This window comes from Chlamydotis macqueenii, chromosome Z, assembly GCF_036417535.1.
Source record: "Chlamydotis macqueenii isolate bChlMac1 chromosome Z, bChlMac1.mat, whole genome shotgun sequence".
Taxonomy (NCBI): Eukaryota; Metazoa; Chordata; class Aves; order Otidiformes; family Otididae; genus Chlamydotis; species Chlamydotis macqueenii.
In genome coordinates, this window is record NC_141593.1 from 8,274,639 (window position 1) to 8,292,348 (window position 17,710).

Sequence of the window (17,710 nt, forward strand, 5' to 3'; positions counted from 1 at the left end):
TTACTGCACCAAAACAGAGTGGTGCTATGTAAACACCACAGTGTGTGCCAATACCCTCTGTGGCTAATGGCTTATTTCAGGCAAAGGTGGCAACTGTGCAAGAGGAGGTGTCTACCACTTACTGTGCCAGTAGGTCTAATAAGACCACTGTTTGCACAGTGAGCAATTTGGGCTGTGAGATTGATGCAGAGAGGTAATCCTGCTTTGCTTGGGTCCTCTTGCTTAGAGCAGGACTCATGCCAGAGGGACTGAGCAGGGCATAGTGGCAGCAGTCACGGCCTCTGAGCAGTCAGGAGATCTGGTTGTCTCTGACCCAGCCATTGTTTACAACTCTCAATGCAAAGGCTGCCGCAGTTGCTATTTCTGCGTAAGCAAGCACAGTTTGGTGTATCCAGGTTCTCAAAATGCCAGCTCAAGTACAATTTGAATGCTGTGTTGCAAACAGTGCAACTGGTGGCCAGTGAGGTGCCATCTGGATGCTGTGCTGTTTAATGCTTGAATGTGTGCTTCGCAGTAAGGATCAGTGAAAACACTAATATATTCTACCTGGAGCATTTTTTCATCCTGGTGGTGCAGGTGGGATAGAGGTTATTCAGCCTTATGGTTTCAAAGCTGGAGGAAATACCACCTGTGTCATACATCACTTGAGGACTAGTCAGTATGGTGCATAGTGTGAGAGCTCAAGTGATGACAGCACATAAATGTTTAACTCCAAATTAACAGGATGTTCCTGTTTTCAAAAGCTGCTTGCCCTTTTGGAGCCTGTGGCTGCCTTGTTATGGATGAGTCAACAGTGAAGGAACACAAACAGCACTTACATTGTCATCTGGGTTTGAAAGTGGGTCAGGTAAAAATGGCAAGCCACAGCTCACTGAGCAAGAGGTTAGTCACTGAAAACCGTCTTAGGTGTTGCTAATAATGTTTTCTGTAACACTCAAACCAAAGTTACAAATGAGTTCTAGAAGAACACTCCAAAAGCTTAGACCAGTGATACAAGTTGAACAAGAAATTGAGTGCAATTTATGTTGTGAGTTTTTTAATACTTCTTCACAGCAACTCAAGGAAAACAAATGTATAGTCTGACTTCTTGGAGGAGGTTGAGTTCTAAGTGATTCTGCCTCATGAGTTTGTAGGATGCCTGAAGAACTTAGTCCTAAACCACTTTGTAAATACCACATGGGATAGATAAAAAGGATAGATGGAGGACTGTGAAATAGGTCTGAGGCCTCTCATTGGAGTGATCACAAATCAGGCAGCTGATTATGTTAGATTGCCTTGTTTCAAAAATCAGAATTGCCATGATAAATAGTTTTGAGATATTTCACTGTGTTTTGGTTAGTGGTGCGTCTAGACTTTGGGCCACTTTGCCCTTGTGATGACTTCTGTCCAAATGCTACCTCCTACTTGTGTGCCAAAACCTGGACTTTAGTTTGTTTTGGCTACTCTAAAGCTTTTTAGGAAAAAAAACCTAAACCATATTTTTTTAACACTTAAAAAAAAATAAAAGGCCAAACACCCAAAACAAAACTGTGTAATTAAGTCCAAGCAGGTTCAATGTGTTTCTGATCAAGCAACTTCCTTTGCATTGAGTCACCTGGTGTAGTTAGGACAGCAGAGATAAAATAGCTCCCAAGTACGGAAATGAATCTTAATTAAATGCACTAAACTTGTAAGGTTTTTTTGATACAATTTCTGCTTTTGATCTTAGGGCCTTTCAGTTATCTTGATGATGTCCCATTTAAGATAGGAGACAAATTCAAAACCCCAGCAAAGGTTGGATTACCCATTGGTTTCTGCCTGCCTGATTCTTCTCAGCTTGTCAGAGAAGCCCAGGTAAGTGACTTATTTTGCCTTTCCAGTCTCCTCTCCCTCACCGCTGGCCCCCAACATGTGGTGCTGTAAATTGCCAGTAGTCACATCCTGCACATGTGTTCAAATATTAGTCTTGTTTGTCCTGGAGGGTCATTTTGTATGCCAGGCAGTAGCTGCAGAAGATCTATTAGAATATATAGAAAGATAAAAATATGATAGGCCATGCAAAAAGCTTCTGCTTTTTATTACTTTAAAAAGCCTGATAGCGTTTAGTGTATCTCACTTTAGCAGTCTAAATGTCACCCTGACTAAGTTTGAGAATAAATGCTAAGAACCGGTACACTCATGCTATGGCATGCTTGCAGAATGTTGTTTGAGGCTAACAAGTGTTTCTATGACTATATTTTATGGTCACACAATAGCATTATGAAGAAATAAATTTCCAGTTCTTGTTTTCTGTGCGGTTCTGAGTGGGAGTTCTTTTGCAGCTGTAAGGCAGACAGGTTACAGCTTGGTACAGATGGCTTCCAGGTCTTTGAGGAGCATGTCTCTGTTACTGTGAATTCTTGGTAGCGTAAAATCAATTGCTTTAGCATAACGGTTGAGAATTTAATGTCCAAATGCAGGTTGGGATACAGAAAATGTAATTGAACTATTTTTTCTAATTTCGATCCCTGTTTTTCCTTCAACAATCCCCACTACAGCTGTGACAGTTTGCTGTAGAAGGTTCAGATGTTTTTTTTTCCTGCCTTGTGTATTAAGCTATTACTGTACATCATGGGTTTTTCATTATAACCATTAAATAATTACCTAATTATGCTAATACGCATATTTCCACCCAGTGAAGCTGGTGTGGGAGACCTAAAGGAGACTATAATGTGCTGTTGCTGGCTTCATTGTGCTGTGTCTCCATGTTCCTTTCAAGCTGAAACTCAAGTGCAGTATACCCGATAGGTACCCCTTGCGTAATATGATGTGACTGTGTAGACTACGCATCTTGCAGTGCAATTTGGCTTCTTTACAGCTGTAGTGAGAGCTGTTAGATTCAGCTTCCCTGCACTTTTTTTTTACGAAAGCCATCTATTTTTATATAAATACTCTTCATTTTTTAGTATTTAAAAAAAATGGATGGCTTTGGTCAGTTTTGGCCATATATATATACATACACAGACATGCAAAATGACGATAGCTCTGCTCAGATAGCAGAGAGTGTGTAATGAGTAGTGCCCAGCACTTCAGCCAGTGAGTTGTTTTTCAAAGTTCCCTTGCTGATATATCATATATCATACTCCTTGGAGTCTTAAAGCAAATGGAAGGGAAGGCTGTTAATACAGTTGAGACAACAGCTCTCCAGGATCTCACTGGAGCCTACTGTAGGATGGGATGTGGCACAACACATAACAAGTCTCAGAAAAGCCTAGTGGAGGCCTAGCAACCCTTACTGGCTTGCTGCTCTTTAAACCTAGGGCTTTATATGACCTAGCAGTCCCACAGCAAGAGCACTCTTATTTAGCTGTGTGCCATTATCCTGGCAAAGATCTTAGGACTTTTTGTGAGTCACAGGTAGGTTACACCTTGGACTTAGCTTGTAAGCTGTGTTCTCTGAACACTTTGTGGTTGTTTAAAGAGCATTTGGGACTCCTCATTCTTCATAAGATATTAATGCTGTAAGTAGATTTAGTCTGTTCAGAATTTTGTCCTCCCAACCAAGCCACTGTGGTGGCCAGTAAACTGGTAGTGAGTAGCTTACAAATGCCTCCTTCTGCTAACCTGGCCCAGAAGGAGCTGATGTTAAATGAGAAAAGCTTGTGGGATCCTATCATGCCAGTAACTGCAGGAAAATCTGCTACTGCAGGTAGTTGTCATCACTGGTGTAGCCAGTATTATCTCCTTTGGCTGGTGAGCCACTGACACTGGAGTAAGAATACCAACCAATACCTCTTAAACCAGTGGGTGTAAAACTCTAATACCAAGTCCATTAGGGATCTTTTAGGTGAACTGAGTAATACCACATTGGTCTTTGGATGCAAAAATAGTCTGCTGTAGTCTTGAATGACTTGTGGAACTTGTGGATGTGAAGTAGTTCAGTGTAGCCAGATGTGGGTATGATTCTCTAGTAACACATTAGACTACACCTTGCTACATCCATTGTCCTGGGAGGAGGGGGTGGGAGGGCTGTGAAACTGATCGTGGGATGATCAGTAGTTCTAAAGCAAAACTAAATGTAGGAAGAAGGCAAAATGATATTTTCGTCTAGACTACAGACAGGTTTTGCTGCTAGAGGCAAAATAAACTACTTTTAGTGTCTAAGTTTGCCAGTCTCTAGGGTAACAAGAGATGATGGGGGAAAAAAATGATACCTGTCCCTGGTAATTCATGTACCTCTTATTCTATGTTACTTATGTTGCTGTTAGAAGTAACAACTGTGATCCTTTTTTTTTTTTTTTTTTTTTCTCCTCACTTTTCCTTTCCACCCCTGGTCAGTATGACTTCTCACTGGAAAAGAAAACAATCGAGTGGGCTGAAGATATAAAAAAAATTCAAGCTGCCCAGAGGGAAGCTGAGTGCAAGGCAGAAGAAGTGCTAGCAAACTCAAAAGCAGCTCCAGAGGACAGCAACAAAATGGGGTTCTCGGAGGTACCTTGCCCGGAGGCCATACCTCCTCCTATTAACCCCATCCTCGCTAGCCTGCAGCATAATAGTATTCTTACTCCCACGCCAGCCAACAACAGCTCTGTGAAGCAAAAGGTTCTCAGTCCACCTCGTCCAAAAGCAGACTTCAACCCAGCTGATTTTGAATGTGAAGAAGACCCATTTGACAAACTGGAATTAAAAACTATCGATGATAAAGAGGAATTAAAAAATATTCTTGAAATTCATGTTGGTACTACTGCGCCAATTGTTGCCCAGCTGTTAGATAATACTTTGCCCAAAGGAGGGTCTGAGTCTATGTTGCAAGATGAGGAAGTTCTGGCATCCATAGAAAGAGCCACCTTGGACTTCAAGCCCCTTCACAAACCCAATGGCTTTATCACTTTACCGCAGTTGGGAAACTGTGAAAAGATGTCTTTGTCTTCCAAAGTGTCCCTGTCCCCTATCACTTCAGTGAGCAATATCAAATCCCTGTCCTTTCCTAAACTTGACTCTGAAGAAAGTGATCAAAAATCATCAAAGCTCACAAGCACTTTCCACAGCACTACCTGTCTCCGCAATGGCACTTTGCTCAGCTCTTTGCAGACCTGTGCTCAGAGTAAAGCTAGTGAACTGAATGGACACCATACGGTTGGTTTGTTTGCTCTAAATGAGGACAGTGGCATGGAGACATCAACATTATCCTCTTCATCCAGGCTGCCTTCCCTGGCTGTGTCGACAGTTTGTGCAAAAGAAGAATCATCTCAAAGCACAGCGACTACGGTAAACAGGCAGTGGATTAGAATTGGGGTTGCTGGGGAGATGTGGAGGTGCGGAGGCAGAAGTTACTTCTAGAATGTTCTGTAACTTTGGTTTTAGTTTCATTTAATGGGAGAGATGTGTAGATCCTCTTAATTTACACAGCAAGTTGATTAATTCAACAGGTCTTCATGCTGGCAGTTCTGAATATCAGATTATTACTCTGCAGGTTACCCCAAATCTGGTGGTTTCAGACCAGTTCTGGTGATTTTTCTTTCAGATTTTCAGCCCTTGTTAGCAGCTGCACATCTTTGAGCTAAGTGTATAAGATATCTTCTTTGTATGGTCCTGCATTCTGTCTTATCCAACTGAGATATATCATATTCTGAAGTGCTATTAGGTTTTGGGTTAAAGCTCTTCTAGAGTTGTTCCTTGGCTTGCTTATTTATTTGATGGAAATAATGGGAAATGCAGGCTTTTCTAGGAATAGAAGTGATAATAAATTAAAAACCGCAGATGTGCTGTCTCATTCAGGAAAGAAAAAAGTGCTTGCCGTTGACCTGCAGTGAAATAAAATTATTTTTTAAATTTTCTTCCTGAGATCCTTTTAAAATCTAATCTTTATGAGGAAGAAAACGATGGTGATCTCAGATCTGATACTTAGCTTCTTCCTTGTAAAGGAGGGTAGAAGGATTGCTCAGTGAATACCAAAACCAGTCTTGAAGATCATCTCAAGATTGCTGAAGTTACAATTGGTTGCTGTACAGCTCTGAGGGGAGGTTGACGCTTTGTTTCCACAAAGTTGTAGCAAGTTCTAAAATTACTTTGAGCACAGTCAACCTCCTGCCAGCTGTTGTCTTTGTCTCTTTGCAAATAAGAGCTGAGATTTCAGTAAGTTTGTGGGCTTTTTTTTTTTTCTGAAGAACCGAAGATGTGGACACCAATTCTCATGAAGCCTAGTGAAAGCTGTATAGTCAAATCTTGCAGCTGGCTATAACATAATCTAGTTCCTTCTAGAACTAGATTAGCACTAGTCCAGTGCAAGCAATGCTTTAGTGGTTCTGTGGTCTTACTGGCATACTGTAGGCTTTTGTGTGACACCATGTGCTCTGAAACAAGTGACACTGCTTCTCTCCCCTTGTTCTTTCACTTGTTTTCAGGCTGAGGTAAATGCATTATTAATTGCGAAATACAGTATTCTGGCAACTAGTGTATTCATCAGAGCACAGCAGAACAGCTGTTTATTGATCACTAGAACAAATTTAGTACAGTAAACTTTGGCAGAAGCAACAAGCAATGTGCTGAGTAACTGCTCACTGCTACAGATCACAGGTTTGAGAGGCAATTGTGTGATTGTATGTAGCTCAGAGGTGAAACGTGTGACGCATGACACATCTCTAGGGATCAACATGAAAGATCACTTAGTAGATGGGCAGATGGGCTTTCAGATGGCCAAATTTTTACTCTTAACTATTCAGAGCTCTATGCTGGATTACAGCTTACTGAAGACCAAGAGAGAGGGTCTGTCCTCAAGAATGCTGTAAGGGAAGATAAAGACTGAAAACAAACAAACAAAAAATAGACGTAGTAGGAGAGGTATAAAGCTGTTAATCAAAACCATTTCTACTTTGAAAGTACCGAACCAGGAAATAGGTATGCTGACAGAACTATTTCTTTCTGTTTAAATTCCAAGACTTCAGACTACACTGCTTCATGTTTCCACAATATGGTCCCAGTGGCTAGAAAATGACAGCTGAGCTGCAAGAAATTGAAGTAAATGGAACAAAAATCCTCAGAGTATGAAAATGATAGAGGGAAGTCACAGTCATCCCTGTGGCTGGGAGCAGAAGGGTCATGCATCCCTTTTCTGCAAAGTCACACATGAATAAGCATGTCCTTTTTAGAAAGCCTCAGGACAACTATATGTCCCAGTATATTCCACAGTGATTTTATATATAATTCTTTTTTTTTTTTCTCACAAGGCTAGAAATTGTAACTTTGGATTTGGAGGTATCACTGGAGTTTACACTTTAACAGTCAATTGGATCTAGGATTTTTTTGGGTGAAAATAAACCTGTGGTTTCTCTGAGGCTGCACTGATTCTGTCCTTGTGGTCCTCTCTCCTCTTTGAGTTCACTCGTTTGGTTTTGCAAAGGGAGAAATGACTAGTGAAGATGACAAGTTGGGAAAAATCTGGTCAGAGACGTGACTAGTACGGTGCATTTTATTTACAGAAATCCCTGTTTATGGGAGGGTGGGCTGCTGCTGGTGGACCATTGAGATGATATACTGCTGCAGTGGCATGATGTATGTGGGCACACCAGCCACAGGCAGGCTCCCAGCCTCTGTATGAAGTCCCTAAAAGTAGGCACTGTGTGCAAGCACAAACTGGAAGCACTGCACGTCTGCTTCTTGAAGGGCACTGAGATCCAAGTTTGAGACATACAGGAGTGTGGCTTTGTCCCCTGCAATTCCTTTAGGTGTTTCCCTCCTCTGCTGGAAGTCGCTGACTACAAACAGAGGTTGTCAAGCTCAGATAGATTGAGGAGGAGGAGGAGTTGGTTTTCCTAGATTCTTGAGTCTCTGGTGTCAGAAGCAGTTTTGGTTTTCCTGGCTGCAGCATCAATAGCAAAGAATCATCCTTCAATTTGATGACCAGCTGGTTGCAGGGCTGCTCCAGGCCTCCTGGAGTTTCAGTGTATCCCATATTCTAGTGCTTTTTGCTCTGGCTGAATGCTTGGAGAGGTTGTGGGTGAAGAGCTTGAACCCCTCTGCTGCCATGAGGAGAGGTTCTTGTGTAAACCACACCATTAAACTGAATATGATTTTTCAGGCTTTGTCTCCTGGAAGAGAAATTATTACACTGGAGATGAAAATGGTCAGAAATGCAGAACAAAACCTCCTGGGTGGTGGTTTAGGGGTTTTTTGCAAGTAAATTGAATTTGTCAAAATCATAATAGATTTTCTCAAACTGTTTTTCTATAAACAATCTTTTATTGTTTAGTTTAAGCCAAAAGAACGCCTTTCTGAAGGAAATGGACAGGCTTTCAAGCAATCTATGTTGACATAATAAGTCTCAAGAAATGCAAAAAACTAAGGCTCTTGGTCTGCAGTGATTTCTTGCAGTCTCTTCTAATTCTATGTAAAATGCAGGAACAGTTTTAAATAGATGAATTGAAATATGCAGATTTGGTGGGGCAAAGTTCTTTCTTTGCACTACTGTTATCCTGGGTGAAATAATATAAAGTGATGGGTTGGTTTTGCCCTCTGGCATCCTGGCTCTGCAGAAACCGAGCAGATGTACGGCAGGGAATGTTACCCAGCCTTGTTGGCATACTGGGAATGGGACCAAGTGTTGAGTGTTGGTAGAAAAATCACGTGCTTTCTTAGCTGGTGTGCCACATTGCTCATAAATGGTGTATGAAGTGCAATGCTTTAAGAGTAAAAAGGGGTATGTGTTTCTCTTACCCCTTGTCATGGTCAAAAAGTCAAGAGAAGTCTCTAGGCAATGATTTCAAAATTATCAGTCATTCAGGCCACATAGCACTGGGGCAGGAGCTGAATAGGAGCAGTCACGTTACACTGAGCTATGTGAACATGTAGCTGTTACTCTGACAGAATAAACAAGCTTACAATTATTGACAGGGGACACATCCTTCTAGGAATATAATCCATTTGTAGAGTGCTGAGAGAAGTAACGATACTTGTGGTGGCTACGCACAACTGTGTAATGTCAGCATCTCACACGGGAAGCCTGATCCCTAGGATGGTAGACTTACTCCAAGATCTGTCCTATAAAACCCTTTTCCCCCTGTAGCTGTAGCAAATTCTGCTTGCTAGTGCATGATATTTATAGTCATCTCATTTGTGTGTTGTCCAACAGGTACACCCAGACTACAAGGAAACAGAAGTCCCTGTGGTGAGTTCCCAGATACCTGTGTTCTTGCACTGGATCATCTTTCTGAAAATCTCCATAAGTAGTGTTTCTTTGAGTATAAAAAAAATCATAGGTGACATGTAAACTTGAGATGAAGGAAGCGGTATTGATGCTTCCTCTAAGGTAGAGTTTGACTGTATTGTAAGGATCTTCACTGTTTCAAGGGATGGGTATTGAAAGGCTTTGGTCCCACTGGTAGGAGAGGGTTTGTTGCAAAGAATCTGGGATGTTGATTCTTGTTTTGAGGCAAAATAAGAGTGTGGTGGGAGTCAGACTACGTGCACTGCTTGGTTTTATCCTAATAGTGAGTAGTTTCCTAAGGGCAATCTAGAAAGCCTCTTGGATTAATTACTTGGGGTAGCCTGGTTCTGCACTGGCCACAAACAGGATGTGGGGATGCAGAAGATGACCATGGTCTCAGCCTCTGGGTTTTCCCCTTTAGGTAACACACCAAAATTTCCCAGTGTCTAAAGTGCCCAATAACACCAGCTGTGCAAAGCAATTGGGTGGCCCTGCTCCTGAGCTACAGCAGGCCCTCTCCGCTAGCGAGAGGCAGTGCATAGAGACTGTCGTCAACATGGGGTACTCACCTGAGAGCGTCCTAAAAGCCATGAAGAAGAAAGGACAGAACATAGACCAGGTAAGAGCTTGTGCAACCGGAAAGAAACCCGTGATTAGATGCTGATTCTGCTGAGAAACAACCCTGGGTTTGCAAAGTGGATAGAGGGGAATACTTTTATTCTAACGGGATTGCGACCTGTAGCTGCTGCGATATTAACTGCTAGAGAAGTTGTCTGGCAGTAAAGGCTCCCGAAACCAAAGAAAAAAGCATCTATGCATTTTAGCATCTAAAGCATCTAAACATCAAGCTTCTGAGAAATTGCTTGAGCCAGCCACACCTGTGGGTGCTGGGTCAAAGCTGCGCTGAGCTTGGCATGGGCCTTTAGCTCCATTTGAAGCTGCGAGAGGTACTGGGTCTTCCCAGGAGCCACAAAACCATCTGAAGGAAGCTTAGCGTGGCTTTATGCCATGCTTAGTGCCATGTAACAAAAAAAAACCAGCCACCTTCCCTTGTTCTGAGCACAAGGGGACACGATGCTGATGAGTTTCCTTGTAGAGAGGTTGGCCCCTGTCGGGGGGAGCTTACAACAGCTCTGAAAGGCTTTCACAAGGCATCACTGACCGACTTTCTTTTGTGCACTCTGGTTGTGGTGCTTCCTGCCTCGTGTGTAGTCTCAAACACTTGCTAAAACCAGGTCACAGAGCATAAAGTGCTGCAGGGCGAAGCATGGCTCTGGGTCTTGGATCAGCTTCAAGCAAGTATTTGAAAGTGAGGAGAGCGTTGCCAAGCTTTCTGTGCTGACCCTAGGCAGGCTGGGCAGTGTGCAGAGCATTGCCTGGCGGGACTGCGCCTGCTGCCTGGGGAGGAGAAGTGTTCCAGTGACTTCTGCTTGTGGAGCTGATTTACTTCCCCACTACCCGCCACATTGAGACTGGTTTAAGCTGTGCACTGGAGTGAAACGCAGTATCAAATAGAAAAAGTGTCTCTTAAGAGGGCCGTTTTAAATCCTGCTGTATTTGCAGGCTGAATTCTTTCACCTTAGCATTACCTATCTCACCTTTCCCAATACTTCTCAAAGCTGAGGACGGATAAGAAATTGGGCAGCAGTTTCTGGACGCGTGAGCTGGGATTTGCAGCTCACTCACCAGTATGCTGAGTTGATTTTAAAAGGCTGACTGCATTCAGATTGCATCAGCTCTTGCGGCTGTTGTGAGAGGAAGCTAAAAGTTGACACATCTTGACACTGCTGGACCTACAGTTTCATTTTAAAAACTGATAGTATAAAAAGCACAGTTAAACTTTGCCTTCTGCTCAATGATCAGGCAGGGAAAGCTAAAGATAGGCTTCTGAGGCTGTTTTGACTATAGTGGAAGATAAAAACACTTAGAGCTGGTGGGAGAGAATAGGAAGACAGAAGGACTTGTCTTTTTTTTTTCTCTGAACAAGCTCTTGCGTAAAGAGTGTCTCAGCTCTGCTAGGAGGGACTTCATCTCGGTCCCTGGTGAAGCCTGGTGCGGAGTCCCTCTGCAAGTGCAGAGGTGGAATTCAATCACGTGTTGCAAATGCCACTCTGCAAACTTCATTGCTTTTCTTCATTTCTCACAGGTTTTGGATTACCTGTTTGCACATGGACAGCTTTGTGAGAAGGGCTTTGATCCACTTCTTGTTGAAGCAGCTTTGGAAATGCATCAGTGTTCAGAGGAGAAGGTGAGTGTGTTATGTGCTAAGCAATAGAGAGAATGTGCCGTGATGGGGAATTCCAGCAGCAGTTCATCTGGCTGATGTAATTCTGGCTTTTCCAGTAAAGCTGCCTTGTTTCCAAAAACTGACTGCCAAAGGACATCCTCTCAGACGTAACACAAATATGTGTTAAAGCAGAAATCTGCATTGTTTTATTACTCTCACTTGCATGCATTTTTATGGGGACAGAATTTTTTTCAAGAGCCTGCTTATTCTGCTTGTTGTGTTTTGAACCCAGAGTTCTCTTGTGAATGAGTTGCTTGGTGTACAGAGACAGTTAATTTCAGAAGCAGCAAATTAGCTTTCAAATCCTGCCAGCCTGCCCCAGCTGTGAATTTTCTCCCTTGTACAAATGCATTTGCATGGCTGCTCAGCAAATTGGGTTAGGCCTTGCTCTGGAAGAAGCTGGGTTCTGGTTTGTTGTCTGGCTGCTTTACCAGTACCAAAGATACACAGGCAGGAGCAGGAAGCAGGGCAGAGGACAGCAGGATCTTTTAAAGTCTGCCAGCCTATTGTGTCCCATATCACACGGAATCTTTAGAGGTGCAGCCCAGCCTCTCCAGACACATGCCTTCCTGCCTTTCTTGGACTTAGTGATGAGCTTGCAAACAGGTGAACGACAGTGTGAAGATGGGAGAAGGGACTGAGTTCAGGAAACACACTTGCTACTGGCTTAACCCCAAAATCGGAAATGTTTAATCTTCTGCTTGCCCATTTCAACCTGCTTGCTTGTTTTGGGGTTTTTCTTTCCTCTGGAGTGGAGGCACTGTAAATGGCAGAGGGTTCATAAAAGTCTGATCAACTGGTTCACTTATTGTCACTCTATTTTTTTTTTTTTCAAAGCTCAAGAAGGATTCATGGTTGATGTCAGTAATATCGTACACAGTGTGTCCAGTAGAGTTTGTGCTAATCCCCCAAGTTTGCCCAAGATCTGAAGAGCCAGTTGATAGCAAGGGCTACTGTACTGTTCCCAAAGTTGAAGTAACTTTAAAAAAATTCAGGTGCAGCAGGAGCTTCTGGATGGGGTAGTAGGGTGCCATCAGTCAACATTTTTGGGAGCCCAAATTAGGCCAGACTGATAAATTTCCTACTAGGAGAGACACTCCCACAAATTGAGCTTTGATGCCTTTGCTGAAGAGGATTTTGGAAATGCAGGCCTGCAAACACAGGGAACTGAAAGTGGGGCTCCGAGGGCTCCAGCACCCAGAGCTGTGCCGGCTCTGGTGTGAGTGGATTTTCTCCAAACAGCTGGAACAGGCTGTACTTAGGGAGGAGGAATCCAGCCTGCAAGGTGCCCAATTGCTTAAAAGTGTCTCTGTGCTAGACTTCCACCAAGCACTGATCCTCTCTTCTTTTGCAAGTAATGGACTGTCTCTGTCTTTCAGATCACAGAACTTCTCCAACTAATGAGTCAATTTAAAGAAATGGGCTTTGAACTAAAAGACATTAAGGAGGTCTTATTATTACATAACAATGACCAACACAATGCTTTGGAAGATCTTATGGCCCGTGCAGGAGCCAGCTGAAAACACATTCCTGGATTCTTGGGGTGCAACAGAGCAGGACCAGCCCCGCCACCTTCACATCCAGTGTGACTTGCTCTCGGCAGGAAGGAGTCTGGCTTTTCGCATACATGGGAGAATGACTGAGCGAGCCCGCCTGCGTGCATCACTCCAGCGTTTCTCTTTCCACTGAGAGCCAACTTTCTTTCTTAAATTAAATTTTTAAAGTGTCCTTTCCTAAGTTTCCTTTTTCCAGCTTGGCCACGGAGAGTTTAGACTGCCCAGCCTCTACTGGAATTGTACATAGGTAGAGATGGGAGTGGTTCCCGCCCTCGCTGTTGCACTGGAGTTGGCCAGAAGAATACTAAGTTGGTTCTCAAAGTAGGATGCTTTGGTTCTTTGAAGCTGCTTTCGTGGTGTTTGCTTATACTGAATTATTGACTGTGTCACAGTCCAGACTGACTGGTTAAATTTGACCTTTAGTGCAATGGAGTTTTATTTTTTGGTTGAAAGTTAGTATGTAACTTAGTAAAACACTGGTTCAGAAACTGTCGCTATGCATAAAGAGAGAAGCTGTTCCTCTTGTGTTTTTTTTGTTTTTTTTAACCATGCATCCAACACTTCTGCCAGACATGAGCGTCCAATGCTGAGTGGTGTGCAAGTTTTCTTGAAACAGGTAAGCTGTGAACTCTACCTGGACCTGCAAGTTGTGTTGGTTCCTGAACCTGACAGCAGAGAGCTCGGGCTTGGTATTCTTATTCACCCAGGCTTGTAGGATATTTAAGACAATGTCCTGCTAGGAAATCAATTACCTTTTTTTTTCTTTTTCTTTTTTTTTAATTTTAAATAATACTCAATGTGATGCAGGAGGTTTCTTTCAAGCACTTTCTTTAAAACAAACATACTCACTGCATTAGTTCCATTTTTCACTCTGCTATAGAATTGCATAACATCTAGTACTAGAAATCAGGTTTTGGATTGTTTTTGATAGTTCAGAGTATTACATTGTACATTGTTCAAGTTCTAAATACATGAAATATCAGCAGTCTTGAGGAATCTTTTAAAGTAATTTGCTAAATATTTTGATTCTGCAGAAGAACAACTAATAAACCCCTCAAATATAATTCCCCGTGTCATGGTTCCCATCTCTCATGCTCTTTGGCTTCAGCAGATGAAGAACGTGCTGGATCCTGTCCACCCAGGTGCTCCCCACTCCTGTAGGCACGCGTGAACACTGTGTTGGTCAGAACGGGCAGAAGGCTCTGGGCACGTGGCTGCAGTGGCAGAGTATGCTTATTTTTTCTGTGGCTTGTTCCTGTTTTGTTGCAAAAAAAAAAACAAAAAACAAAACCAAGCCTAGAGATCCAAACTCATGTTAGAGCATGGAAACAGCTCAGCTCATTGCCTCAATTTAAGTTTTCAGGAGGAGGTTTTAGCTCATCAGGACCCTGAAGGAGATAGCATTTGTTTCCTTTGTTACTAACTTTATATGACCAAAACATCTAATCTTTGTTCAGTGTTAACTTCTGGAATTCTCTGTGAGGTGCTCAACTATGTTAATTACATAGCTTTACTTAAAACAAAATGATGCCGAGGAGAGACGTGGCTGGCAAGTATCTAGGAGATGTGGAGACAGACAATGAGTAGGACCAGGGTAGGTTGCTTTGTGTTGTATCCTGAAGCCTTGCGCTTCACCAGCTTCTAGTGGTGAGGCTGAAATTAAAACTTGTCTAAGAAGCACATTGCGTCAGCAGTTGCTGCCTCTGTGGGTGCAGGTAAAGCAGTTGCCTAGCTTTCCTTCCTAGGTGAGAAACGTGATAATTTGAAACAAGGCAATGAGATTCCTGATGAGTCAGAAAAGCTGGAAAGCAAAACTCAAACTGCTTTACTGTCACTGCTGAGAGCATTCAGTTGTGTTCTTGCTTTGGTTTTCTCAGAATTAGTATCTGGACAAGTCCCTATCTGGCACTACAGTTCTGAAGGGACAAGAAGTCTTGCCAGCGAAGAAACAACCATTTAGACCAAACCTCTGAAAAAAATAATCTCTTAGGTTGTGTTAATGTCTCTTAAGTTCTTTCTCAGTCCTGACATGAGGGCTGGCTCTCTACCCTACTATAGTAACCACTCTGCTTATGGAGAGTTGTAGAGGTGAGAGGAGAGAGGTGAATATGGGAGGTGATACCTGTGAAGCTGGTCTCCTCCTTCCAAAGAGACCTACCCATCTGTGTCTTCCCTGGTGACATTGCTCTTGCTTCAGTAGTGAGGTTTCTGGATTTACATTGCTGGGTGGCTGAAGGCTGGAAGCGTGTTTCTGGGGTGGCTTCTCACAGAAGGAAAGACCACGGAGTGAGGGGATTAACCTGGCAGAGGGGCACTTCTGAAGGAATGTATTAACAAGTGACATAGTGTGATGAGACTTCAGTGCTGTTCTGGGCACCGTGCATTGCTAGTTACTCTGGTACTGTGATTCTCTGTCAAGTTACGAACAAAGCTCCGCCTGGACATGGGGAGGTGCTGCTGCCAGCTGATGGAAGGGTGGGCTCTGCCCTGCTGCTAGCTGATGAGAAGATCACTGTGTCCCTGGTCACCCTTGAGACCCTGGGGTTTTCCTTACGTTCTCAGGTCAGATTGATTTATGTACCTGGCACTTAGCACTGCTTCAACTTTGTCAGAGGTTGTTCTGCTGCCTTGTGCTAGCTGCTACCAGATACTGAGGTCTGGGTGCCTTAGTGGAGAGGCTGGTGAGAAGTGGAGAGGCAGAGCCAAAATTGGTGGCTGTGCTTTGAGCCAGAGACCCCCTGAGCTGCCTCTTCATGTCCTTCCTGGACATCAGCAACCTGGTACAGAAACTGACACTGAAGAGCTGTCATTCACCCACAAGGCAGCCAAGGGCTGTCACTCTGCCTGCAAATGGCTGGAGACCCCGTGGGATGAGGTGTGCCACTGGTTGCTGCCTTGTGTTGAGGGTGACTTCTTTCTGGGACCCCACAGTCTGTCAGGCAGCGGGAGCTGCACGTGCCCCATGCCCTAGTGCTGCAGTGTGCCCCAGGCTTTCTTCAGCCAGCCTCATGGCTCCTGCAGCGGCTTGGCTCTGCTGGTGCAGCCTGGGCAGCGTAGGTCACTAACCCCAGAGCCTGCCTCAGCAGCTTTTCTGCACGGTGTGTGGCTGAGCAGCTCTCCAGGCTGAGACCGACGGCTTCTGCCAGCGGTGCAGCAAAACCTGGTGCAAGGGTCATGCTGCTGCTCCTGTAGGCCATTCAGGTCGGATGCACGTGGCTGGAGCACAGCTGGCTTCTGAAACACTCTCTGTCAACAGGGCAGGTGAGAAAGGGATCTTGTACTGATTCCCAGCCCCAGTTAATCCTTTGCAATCAAACAAATGGGTGTTTTGATCACATCTAATTTAAAATAAATTTTAGAGTTCTGTAGTAAATGGAATTTTATTTTAAATAATATCAATTATTCAAATAAAATAAGCATCTGCCATGAGCATTAATTGTCTTTGTTACACCTGAGTACGAAAGTGAGCCCATTTTAGTTCTGTGTTTATGTGATTGTTTGTGGCCAGGCTCTCTTAATTGCCCAGACTGCTGTAACAACAAACACTTTCACATAACGTTCCTCAAGTTGAAGTGAAAACCATTGATACTGGGTGTTACTGCAACATAAAATAGCAGGAAGGGGATGACACTTAAAATGCTCATTTAGCACACTTTCACACAAGAATTAAAGCAGCATCTAGGTAACAACCTGAAGAGTAGAGAGAAAAATAGCTTTGGTAGTTTCTGTTGTGTTCTAGGAGCCCAGTTTTGGCATCTCTTGTGTGTGCAGCACTTCAAGCATGTTCACAGTCCTGTCATTGCCAAGGATGGGTGCATTTTCACAGCAGCGCTGTTTTTTTTATTTTATTTTTTTAATAAAGTCTCACATTCAGTAGTGAGAAGAAAATTCTGATAACAGACTGATAATAAAATCTTACATTTTACAAGGTACAATCTTGTGGTCTGACTGGATGGCTCCAGTTTAAAGTGATTATCAGACCTTGGAAGACTGCTTTATTGTTGTTCTGGTTATTTGTTGTTTCTCAGTGTTCCTGACTATTCTTCCAGGGAGCAAATAGTTACTGCTCTGGGACCTTGCACTGTGGCTCAGACCTGCCAGACAGAATTACCTTTTTCACAGTAGACCAGAGGGGATTCATAGGTGGCTCAGACTTGGTAGCTGACTTTACAGGAGGAGATGGGAATCTCCTCTGCTCTTGGAAATTTTTGGTGACTCACCTGTTAGAACTACCTCTGAAAATACTGAGGTTAGGACATGGCACTTGTGCGAGTGGTTCTTCCTTGTGTGTTGCTTTAGAAATGGCCAGTGAATGTAGCTTACTGAGGTGCTCTTTAGAAAACCTGAAAGTGCAATCCACCAGTACTCATCTCCCAAATGTCAGAGTATGTGTAAAGTTTTCCTTCCTAACACTATGTTCCTGGCTGGGCATCTCGCTTTCCTGTGACCTGTGCGCACATCCTCCTGTCTGAGCTCTTCCTTGGCTCCAAATGCAGTTGCAAAACTCCTCAGCAGCTCCCCAGTAGCCCTGTTTTCTGTATGCTTGCTGAGAAAGTGCTGGGGAAATTACTGTACATGCTCATATCCATTTATGCTTTCAGAAGGTACAAGGACTACCAAACTGTCACATGTGCTCCTCTCGTGCACAGGAAAGCTCTCCCTTGCACCAGAAGGTGGAGGGAGGCTTTCTAAGAGTTGCTTCTCTTA

At 43.4% G+C, this 17,710-nt stretch overlaps 1 protein-coding gene across 3 annotated transcripts in view; it reads left to right on the plus strand.

Moving 5' to 3' along the window:
* UBAP1 (ubiquitin associated protein 1) overlaps positions 1 to 13,522 on the plus strand; it is a 39,609-nt gene extending 26,087 nt beyond the window's left edge. For all 3 annotated transcript variants that reach the window (XM_086770134.1, XM_086770132.1, XM_086770133.1), the window contains 6 exons: positions 1,709 to 1,833; positions 4,297 to 5,226; positions 9,086 to 9,121; positions 9,582 to 9,779; positions 11,307 to 11,408; positions 12,827 to 13,522. In XM_086770134.1, coding sequence (XP_086626260.1) covers positions 1,709 to 1,833; positions 4,297 to 5,226; positions 9,086 to 9,121; positions 9,582 to 9,779; positions 11,307 to 11,408; positions 12,827 to 12,967 — 1,532 coding nt within the window. In that variant the 3' untranslated portion in view covers positions 12,968 to 13,522. The remainder of the gene's footprint in view (positions 1 to 1,708; positions 1,834 to 4,296; positions 5,227 to 9,085; positions 9,122 to 9,581; positions 9,780 to 11,306; positions 11,409 to 12,826) is intronic.
* The last annotated feature ends 4,188 nt before the right edge of the window (positions 13,523 to 17,710 follow it).